General features: G+C 37.7%; 1 protein-coding gene across 3 annotated transcripts in view; it reads left to right on the plus strand.

Moving 5' to 3' along the window:
• ANKRD28 (ankyrin repeat domain 28) overlaps positions 1–9,533 on the plus strand; it is a 176,619-nt gene extending 167,086 nt beyond the window's left edge. For all 3 annotated transcript variants that reach the window (XM_045538353.1, XM_045538334.1, XM_045538343.1), the window contains 3 exons: positions 407–489; positions 1,538–1,629; positions 6,325–9,533. In XM_045538353.1, coding sequence (XP_045394309.1) covers positions 407–489; positions 1,538–1,629; positions 6,325–6,611 — 462 coding nt within the window. In that variant the 3' untranslated portion in view covers positions 6,612–9,533. The remainder of the gene's footprint in view (positions 1–406; positions 490–1,537; positions 1,630–6,324) is intronic.
• Positions 9,534–11,375: the final 1,842 nt, after the last annotated feature.

Consider the following 11,375-nt stretch of genomic DNA (forward strand, 5'->3'; position numbering starts at 1 on the left):
ATGTTTTCATTGTTAATATTAACAGTGGCATTAAAAGTTTTTTCATTTCTCTAAAATCAACAGACCTAGGGGACCAAACCTCTCTAATGATTACTGGCATCAGGTTTCTTGAACAAAAATACTGACTTATTAGGGCACCATGGTGTATAAAAGTCTCCAGTTAGCCAAATAAGTTTTAGAACACAAGCCTAAACACAATTGTCATCTTTTTTTAATCTTATAATAATTCTCCCCCTACCTCTTCTCCCAACACGTTTGGACAGATATTTTAAAGTATTAGCCAGGAAGATTCATGGCATTTATATGGTGTTGTACATATTGTATAGACTAGGGTTGGGGATTACTGAGTGTGTAAATTTATATTTAATGGTTTAAGGTTTCTAAGGGTTATTTGCCACAATTTTAGGGTCATGAAACTAGTGCCTTGTTAATACTGGAAAAGATAACAGATAGAAACCTCATCAACGCAACCAATGCAGCCTTGCAAACGTGAGTACTTTCAGTGTCTAATGAAACTTTGTGACCTATAATTTTTTATAAAAAGGATAAATGGGTATTTTTTTAGCATGTTACTGTTGGAATAGGCCTCAGTCATAGAATCAGTTAAAAAGTAAAGAACAGGTTTACAACTGACAAAACTCGTTTTTAAAATCATCACAATTATAAAGGCATATTATTAATATTTTAAAAGCTTTTGAACTGAAACTCTATTACAATATTGACAATAATGTAATTTTTTCTTAGTCCATTTACCCACATAATTTTCAGAAGGAAAGTTGTACTATTGTATATGTTTTATGGAAATCAGCTGTAATAATATGTTATTTGACACTAGCAATATATGAGGTAAGAAATTGTATGTGTCTGTAAGCTAAAGAGGTTTCAGAAAGAATCAAGTTCTCAATACTGTGAGCAGCCAACCTCCAGCTTGACTGACAAGAGATCTTAGATCAGTGTCTCCCATCGTTCTCTCCCAAGTTTCATTTGCTGTTCCACTTTGAGACTTGATAAAGAGAAAAATCTTAGAATATTGGTTCCTGTTCTGGGATCAGTTAAATCCCTTGAAGGTCTAAAAATTAGTCATGGAGCTTGTAAACTTTTTTCAATGCATACAGTATATGCTATTGCAGTTTATGGTTTTTATTATATATTCTGTTATATATGTTTGCCAACTTCATTTCTTAACATAAGAATGCAGTTTCAATGTTAAAATCTTTTTAAACATCAAGTCTTAGAAGAAAAGTAACAAAAGGGTTTGGTGAAGGTGGGAACTTGCTGGTGGAGCCTATGACAAAGCTTACACACATTGGTACAGTGTGACAGTACACTGCACAGAGGTGCTGCTGTCCCCACACCCATCTTTGCTATTAGGACTAGGTGCCTCAAGTTTGTACCTCTGAGTCTTTACAACTTGACAGAAATGCCCTCTGACAGCCAGATGTGTGTGTGTGTGTGTGTGTGTGTGTGTGTGTGTGTGTGTGTGTGTAAGTACGTACGTAGATGCGCATACATGTACATGTATAATTTTTCCCCCCAGACCTCTGCATGTTGCTGCCCGAAATGGGCTAACAATGGTGGTTCAAGAACTTTTGGGGAAAGGAGCAAGTGTGCTTGCAGTAGATGAAAATGGTAAGTAGGTTCTTCCTGTATTCTTTTCTCTTCACGTGTATCTTACCAGAAGCTCTTACCTTTTGATGATCCGTATTTAAAGTAAAATAAACTTGAATATTTCTTTTTGGTCAAAGAGGAGAGCTGAAGTTAATATTGAATAGTACTTTGTGGCAATGGAATAAGGGCAAAAGAAACAGGAAAAGTTTATCTAACAGATGAAATTCTGAATTCATATATCATCTATTAAACCAAAGCCAGTGTTTACTATTTATATTTACCACTTTCATTTACCTTAGTAGCCAAAGATTTTGTTCTTTCAACAATACTCGCCAAGGTCCTACATAAATGCCGTATTCTTACATAAAGCCAGTCCTTCCACTCATGCACTAGGTCCCATGCACTAGATCCTGTCCCCTTTTCCCTCCTTGAGAATATCACTTTAACACATTCTTCCCTTTTGTGCCCTGCAATAACAATGTTTTGCTTTCTTCCTAGATTATTTCTATCAGTATATAAATGTTAGTTTTCTCATCTTAAAGAATCTTACATTAATCCCACAACTCCTACCAGCTACTGCCACATTTCTCTTTTCCCCTTTGCAGCAAAACTACTCAAGAACTGGCTCTCTTGCTGTCCCCAATTATTCTCCTCTCTCATTCTTTCATTCTCTTTTAAATGCTCTACAGTCAGGCCTTTGTCCCCCTCCCCCACCACACACACACACACACACACACACACACACACACACACACACAAACACACTCACTCACTCACACTACAAAACTGTTCTCATCAAGAGTACCAGCGACCTCCACTAAACTAAGAGTTCATTCTTAGTGCTCATTTTACTTGCAGTTTTTGGCACAACTGATTACTCCTTTTCCTTTGCTAAAGTTTCTTTACTTGGCTTTTAGGACCTCACACTTTCTTGGCTTTCCTTCTATATTACTAATTATTCCTTCTCAATTTCTTTTATAAAATTTCTCCCTCTTCTCCCCAACTTCTTAATATTGGAGGTCTCTAGGACTAAATCCTTGGTTCTTTTTGCTTTCCCTAGCTCTACATTTACTCCCTAAGTAATCTCATCTAGTGGTTTTAAATACCACCCATATGCTGAGAATTCCCAAATTTATATCTCCAGCCCAGACTTATCACAATCTCAAACCTAACATGTCCAGAACCAAACTGTTAGTTAATCCTTTTTCCCCCTCCCCTCACCAAACCTGCTGTTCAAATAGCTGTCCTGAGCTCAGCTGAAGACATTTCTCATCCTTATAGGTGCTCAGGGCAAAAACCTTAGAGTCAATCTTGATTTCTCTCTCTCATACCCAGTATACAGTCCATCAGCACATACTGTTGATTCCACCTCTAAAGTATATCCCAAATCTGCCCACTTTTTTCTTTACTGCTACTCCCCTGATCTGGATCCTTTTAAAATACATGAGAACATGTTACTCCTGAATCTTGGTTCACTTCTAGTCTTAAAGTGACCTACAAGGCCCTACATGATCTGTCCTCTACCCCATTACATTTCTTATCTCATTTTCTGTTCTTCTCCCTTCTCTCACTTCATTTTGCCATGCCAGCCCCTCCATAGCAGGGTTGTCCATGCATTATGATCTTTGTTCTGGCTGTTTCCTCTGCCTGGAAAACTCTAAGCATTTTTTGACTAAATCTTTCACCTGTTTCAAATCTTAGCTCAAATTTCATCTTTTCAACGAAGCCTATTCTGGCCTACTTTATTTGTCCTACAGCTTGCTATGTACCCTACCACAACATTCTCAGTCCTTGTTAACCTGCTCTACTCTTTCCTCTTTATTTTTTTCATTGAGCTTCTATTAATAACATACTGTATATAATTTACTTTTTTATTATGTTAATTGTGTGTCTCTCTAATATAAGCTCTACAAGAGCAGTGAATCTTTGTCAGTTGCATTCACCAGTGTATTCTGAGTGCTTAGAAGAGTGCCGAGACGTAGTGGAGGCTCAGTGAATATTCGTGATTCACTGAGTGAATGGGTGATTATACCAAGCATTGTGCTAAGTTCTGAGTATGCAACATGGAAGACATAGTCTTCTCCCTTGAGTGGAGATGAATGTGAGCAGGCTGTTACGATGCACTTGAAATAGTTTACTTGGAGTAAATCTAGAATGCTATGAGCATACAAAAAAGGGTCTTCAGACCACTTTTTGCAGGATCAGAGAAAGCATCCCAAAAAGTGACTTCTAAGTCAAATTGAAAGGACAAGTAGAAAGTGCGGAAGGAACTTTCTAAGCAGAGAGTGGCATTTTAAAGGATAAAACCCCATGCAGAGAACAGGAGCCTTGTTGTAGTCATATTCTGACTAGAAAACACTCCTGAGACATGCTTTTTTCCCCAACCCTACTCTCATCCAAGGCATCATGGCACGTCTAATGGGTTGTTCTTCCTGCCAGCAGCAGCAGCAGGTACCCTCAAACCTTCAGAAGAACCCTTAAAAGAACTGAGCAGTGAGGCACTCTCCTGGTTACTTTGAGCATATATGGTTTAATAAAAAATATGCACGTCCGTTAGCCACTCGGTCAAGCTTGGAGGAATATCAGTTGTTCCCTTTGACACTTGACAAAAAGGGAAATTTATGAAGAGGAAAAAAACTATTTTTTCTTTATCAAGGCTAATATAGCATAAATAAAAATATATAGGAGAACTGGAAACAGCATCTGCCCAATGGTTAAAATGTATGACTAAGCCATGGTACAATCACACATTGAAGTACTATGTAACAATGAAAATGAACCAACTACAGTTAAGTACAACACTGATAAATCTCACACACATAATGTTAAGCAAAAGAAGCCAGATATAAAATAGTACATAGTACATGATTCCATTTATATTAGGTACCAAAAAAATCAAAACTAAAATATGGTGTTTATGACTACAAGTAGAAAGGAAAGCAAGGAAATGGTTACCACATAAGTCAGGAATGTGTTTACCATTGTGGACAAGGAAAGGTATAGTGATTGGGTAGAGGATATGTGGGGCTTCTGATAGTCTGGTAATGTTCTTTCTTGATTTGGATGGTGGTTATTTGAATGTTTGTTAAAAGTCATTCAGCTAGTTAAAAAACAAATGTTTTTTATTTGTTTGTTTGTTTTTTGAGACAGAGTCTCGCTCTGTTGTCCCAACCGGAGTGCAGTGACGTCATGGTAGTTCACTGCAACCCAAACTCTGGGGCTCAGGCAATCCTCCTGCCTCAGCCTCCCGAGTAGCTGGGACTACAGGCACATGCTGCAATGCCTGGCTAATTTTTCTATTTTTAGTAGAGACAGAGTCTCACTCTTGCTCAGGCTGGTCTCGAACTCCTGAGCTCAAGCAATCCTCCTGCCTCGGCCTCCCAGAGTGCTAGGATTACAGGCATGAGCCACCGTACCCAGCCCAAAAACAAATGTGACTTTAGTTTAGTTTAGTTTAGTTTTGCTTTGCTTTGCTTTGCTTTTTTGAGACAGGGTCTTACTCTGCTGCCTGGACTAGAGTGCAGTCGTGTCATCGTAGTTCACTGCAACCTCAAACTCCTGGGCTCAAGTCAACCTTCCTGCCTCAGCCTCTTGAGTAGCTGGGACTGCAGGCATGAACCACCACACTTAGCTATTTTTTTTTAATTTTTGAGAGAGACAGGGTCTTGCTGTGTTGCTCAGGCTGATTTTGAATTCCAGGCCTCAAGCAATCCTCCCGCCTCAGCTTCCCAAAGTGCTAGGATTACAGGCATGAGTCACCCAACCATAAAAAACAAATGTGATATTTTAATAAATACATGCATATGTGTGTGAAGGCTAAAACTGGGGTAAATGTAGTAAGTAATAGGGAAAACAATGTCTAGATGTACAACAGCAAATGAATCTATAGACCAAAACCAAGTCATTTGCTGCTAAATACCTATTGACTTCACATGGCTTAAAATAATAAGTGTGAACTATTTTTAAGTTTCATATGGTATAATTAAAACTTCGCATCACACTTTGTGTTCAGCATCAAGACTGGGTCTTGTACCAGCAGAGGTACCAAATGTTACCTCCTCAGTTTGCTGTGTTGATACTTTGTGGGGCCTTATGCCTGAGATCAGTCATCTTCTGCTACAAAAGGGAACATTTACAATTCCTATTTGTTTTGATTTAGTAGTTTTTTGAGTTCAACTCTTGGTAGTTGATCTGCTGTTTTTCTTCAACGGACTGTGACCCCCTGAGAGAAAAGTTAAATTGACAACCAAGTGTCATTTCTTCACGTATCTTTTGAGCACCTGCCCAGTGCCTCATTCTTCAATCTGTACACATTTAGACTTCTCAGTATGTAAGGGCCTACTTATATAACTGAATTAACAGTAAGTCTTTACTCACCATTCTGAAAGAAGATTTATCAATCTATATATTTTTTCTTATTCTAGCCCAATATCTTCTATGAATTGAAATGGATATGGATAAGTTGTGAGATCTTGGGAAAATCATCCTTCTCAGTTTCCTCTTCTGTTATCTAGTCTGTAAGGTCTCCTAGATTTCTGTGGCTATTTTTTCTTTTCCTACTTATTGGAAAGTTGTGAGTCATCCTGGTTAAAACAATTTATTATAAGCTGAGTAATTTAAAATATGTCTAAAGGTGAATTCCTTAAGTTTATTTCCTTATACTTAGTGAAATAAGTCTCAGGATGTTTAATTTTTAAATTTTATCTTTAATTCTAGGCTACACCCCAGCTTTGGCCTGTGCTCCCAATAAGGATGTGGCCGATTGCTTGGCTCTCATTTTGGCCACCATGATGCCTGTCTCATCAAGTAGCCCTTTATCATCCCTGACGTTCAATGCCATTAACCGTTATACCAACACCTCAAAAACAGTCAGCTTTGAAGCTTTGCCCATCATGAGGAATGAACCTAGCTCCTATTGCAGTTTCAACAACATTGGCGGGGAACAGGAGTACTTATACACTGATGTGGATGAGCTCAACGACTCCGATTCTGAGACCTACTGAGAGGCTGAGCCGGGGGTCTAAGGGAGTTTGGACACTAAAACTGCAAACTGTGCTTTTTCAGGAAAAAGGCACTTTCATATTCACATACAAATTCAACCTAAGAGGAAAGATCGCACAGTGAGCCGATGTAAGAAATGTGATGACATTAGGAAGAAGAGTTTTAAAGGCAAGTTTTACAAAAGGAACTTTTAGAATCTTGAAATAGACTTGATCAGAGAAAAACACATTGTTATCAAATTGCTTTGTGGAATTGTTTAATTTGATTTTGCAGCGCCATGAATAATTTGGGACACTGTGCACCCTAACTTGCTTATACAAGCAACACTATTGTAAAAGAAGAAATAAGGACACTAGATTTAAATTTTATCAATAAAATTACAACTAAATTTAAAGGCAATAAAAGTTTGGTACAGTAGTCATTATGTGCACAGCAAATTGCCAAAGGACCAAATAACTTAAAGGTTTTTTAATAGAATGCCATTTTGTGGAAACCGAAGTAGGTAAAATGAAACATTACCTAAACCAAACTTTAATATTTCTGGAAACGAAGCTGAGATTTGGTTTTAAATGTTGATTTTTTTTTTTTTAAGAAAACATCTGAAAGCCTTTAATTCCATGAAAAAAAAAGCAGATGTATTTTTACATTTTTTTCTTTTACATAAAAATTTCAAATTTTTATAATATTAGAATTGAAAACCAGCTGACTGGGTGCAGTATGGGTGAAAATACTTGTGAAAGAGACACTGAGACGGATTGGGGTCAGGCTATTGCCCAGTTTTGAATGCTTTGGGTTTTAAATTGAACTATTTTTGTTTAAAAATGTAAGGAATTTCCTAGGAAAAAAATTCATGAATTCAGAAAGTAGATTATTTCACCCAGTTGCAGCTAAGTTGTAATGGAGTCTTCAAACCTTACTGCTTTTGATGGCACACATTAGTCACTTTACAGTACTTTTGTGCTCCCCAAAATGGGTGGGGGGTTTTTGTTGTTTATTTTTGTCTTTGGGTTTTGAAAAAGTGATGAATCAAAAGGAAAAAATAACTCTTGTTATTCATAAGTTAAACATCTTTAAGTCTCTTAGAAGGCATTTCTATATTGGGCAAGATTTAAAATACTGAAGCCTAGTCAGATTTAAAGTAGTATGTTTGGAACCTGTTAGTATTTAGAGAGAGAAACAATTGCCTGCCAAATTGAAGACTACCTTTCAAATAAAAAAAGAGAGAAAAGGCTGACATTTAGGCTTTTAAATAACAATCTGTGTGGTTCTGCTTTTACTGTAAGTGTCACTTCCCAGTAAAAATGATTTCACATGTGTAGGGATCTTGCAGGTCCGGATAAAGTTCATAAATTACAGCAAAATGATGCCCATTTTCATTTTATCCTTTTTGTATTGTGAAACTGGAAACTTTATGACATTGTAAATTATCAGCTGGTTTTTCTGAATATAAAGTGTGAAAACACAGAACAGTATTTTGATCTATTTGATAATTTTGTGGGTTTTTTGAAGAATTAATGAGCATGTACATAGAAATAGTGACTGCTTGAATACTGTATTTACTTGCACTCTTTCAGTACATCAAAATTCCTGTATATTTTAGAGTATAATAAAACACAGATGTGAGTTGTATTTAATGAACAAGTATTTGTATCTGTGCATATTATCTAAAAATCTATAAAGTTTCTAGGGCATTGACTACTAGATTTTAAGCATTTTTCTAAAATATTTACAGAAATTATAAATGTAATCTTCCATCTTTTCTTTGTAATATAAAGAAGTCAGAATGAACCCTTCCTGATTATTAGTGGAAGGTGAATATGCATTTTAAAGACAGTGGACTACTTTTCTATTGTACCTTTTAAAAAAAAAAAATTCAAGCGGATTCTAAAAGTATACATATGTGTGCTTTCTCTTTCCTTTTAGGAATTCTCTTCTGAATTCCCTGGGGGAATTTTCTAGAATCTCAGAATTGAAAGAGACCTGAGGTTCATCCACTCTCTAACCTCTTAACAAATGCAGGAGTTCCTTCTACAAGGGTGATCTTTCCACCTTGAACACTTCCAGTGACTCTACCTCACCAAGCAGTCCATTCAGTTGAGCAGCTCTAACTGTTAGAAAGGTCTTCCTTAGATGGAGTTGAAGCCTCCCTCCGGGTAACTTCTGTCCTTGGGTCCGGGTCTGTCCTCCGAGAGAACCCTGAGAATGTTGGAAGGATGAATCTTGCACGCTCTGCCATGTCTTCTCTTTTACAGGCTGTTTGACTCCTCTGCTGAAGTGATTTCCAGAAGGACTCATTTGGCACACTATTAGAGTTACCACATTTAATGAAATCCAAGGTGTAGCTATAAAGTAACGAGCTGTTTTAGTTTATTCTTATACATACCAGAACTTCAATCCTGCATCACTTATATGTTACTGATGCTATTACCAAAAACATTTGTGAGGTGATTCTTGAAATTGCCAGCCCACTAGGAAAACTGCACCCAATGAGTTGCAATCTTGAAGTGCTGTCCCTAATCATATTTGAACAGTACCAGTGTTGTTGGAAAAAGTACATGAACTACTTGAATGAACACAGCACCACAGTAAGTTCCTTTATAGTTACACCTTTGTATGTCAAAAGCATTCAGGCCCTGTTCTGTAGTGTTTTTTTACCCTCACACGGAGTAGAAAAGCCTGTTTGCTTTCTTTAACTTCTGCATGAAAGGTAACATCTGAAATATCTGATGTGTATTATAATAATACCAGCTTCTGCTCTAGAAGTACTTTGGGGGAAATGGTGGTAATAGCAAATGACTCCCTTTAACAAGGTACTCAGCTCAAACAGTGCCATTTAGTTCAGGAGATCTCTAAGTATAGCTGTAAATTTGGGGTTTAATTTGGCTTATATTGGACCTTTTAAAGAAATAAAGTTTTTTAATGCAGTATATCAAGTGTCTGTCTTTTTTACATACAGACTTCTTTTCCCTTAAACTGTCTAATTAGTGTTCAGTGATGGCATATTTTTACCTTTCTTTTAAAAACGTAATGACCTTTCAGTAAAGCTGTTTTAAATTTTAAGTGAACCTATTTGTGAGATTTTCAAATATATTTATTCAACAAATATTTATTGCTTGCTTACTGTATACTTAGGGGCAAGAATGGGCAGAAAGCCTAGAAGCTGTGGTCTTGTCTTGTAGGAGCTCACAATTTCATCATGGAAAGGTATAAATAGAAAGTAATAAAAGTGTAATTGAGGTAGAGGTGAATTGCTAAAGAGAGTCAAAGAAGATCATGCTGGGAAGGAAGATCAGAACAGGCTTCATGGGAGAGGTGGCACTAAGGCTGGACATTGAGGACCAAATAACAATTTGAGCAGGTAAAGGGGGCAGATGATATCCTATGTGAAAAGAACAAAACCAGCAGTTCTTAAAATGGCTGGTGGAGGGATGCTGTGGGATGGAGTGGATATTAGCACTCAGCATTCCTGAGCATAGAAAGTTTATGAAAACATACAAAACAGCTAATTATAAACATGTATAGAGATTAGATAACAGAAGTGAGAACAAATAGGTGATTGGAGGAACAAGTTGAGAGCTTTAATAACCTTTTTCAAAATCATCTTTATGCAGCTAATAATAATGGAAAATGTCTATACAGCATTTATCAGGCAACAGGCAAGTTGCAAGTGCTTGAAATACATTATCTCAATCCATACAACTGTACTGTGTGGTAGGAACTATTTATAGTACCATTTAACACATGAGGAAAGAGAGATGAAGTAACATTTGCCCCAAGGTCACCTGGCTGGTAATTCATGAAGCCTAGGTTCAAATCCAGGCAGTTATGTTCATAGTCTTAATCCCTTAATGACCACTAACGTGCTTTCTGGTCCTTGTCGAAATTGGTGATTTTGAAGTTGGGACACACACTGATGAGTAAATTAAGTAAGTGCCCTTTAGTTTTATTCTCCTAGGTCACTATTTTTAGAAGAAACATAAATCTGACTGCAACAGATGTTGATTGAACACCTGCTATGTGCCAGGAACTATGCTAGGCTCTGAGCGTACAGCAATGAGGAGGTAACACAGTTTGCCCTTGTGATGAAATGTATCCTGAAAGAATGACATCTACTTGTGTTTCAGTTGCTGTTGCTGCCTAACCACCCCAAATCTCAGTTGCTTAAAATAATCATTCTCACTGATGCCTTTGCAGGTTGGCTGACATAGGGTTGTGTGAGTGACTGCGTCAGACTGGGGCTCCGGCCGAGCGTGGCTTCCTGCTATCAGTTGGGCTTTGGCCTGCTCCATCTGTGTTCATCCTTGGGCCTGTAGTGAAATACAAACATTGTACAGAAGTTTTCACCGTGATGGCAAAAGCACAAGAAGGCAAGCTTGACCACACAAACATGCTTTGTGTCTCTCTGTGCACCACATGTGGTAACACTTCACTGACCACTGCAAGTCACGTGGGCAAGCCCTGCCTCAGTGGGATGGGGCAGTATTCTTTGCCAATTGGGGGGGAATAGTTTTGGTTCCATTTCATTAATTCACCTGCGAAATGATGAGCCAACCAATTTGTCACTGTTTTCCATTTTTTTCCTTGGGCATCCTCTCTTTTTGTGGTACCCTTCTGCTGTGGGTGGTCCAGCTATGCAACTGGATAGCAAAGATGTACTTTGAGTTGTAAAGTTCTTCCTTGGCACGGCAGGACTGATGGGTTAGTTGTTGGAGCTGTTCTTTCCCAAAGGTAGAGAACCAACCTGTTGCCTACCTCAGCCTCCAGAA

Source organism: Lemur catta, chromosome 1 (assembly GCF_020740605.2).
Source record: "Lemur catta isolate mLemCat1 chromosome 1, mLemCat1.pri, whole genome shotgun sequence".
NCBI lineage: Eukaryota > Metazoa > Chordata > Mammalia > Primates > Lemuridae > Lemur > Lemur catta.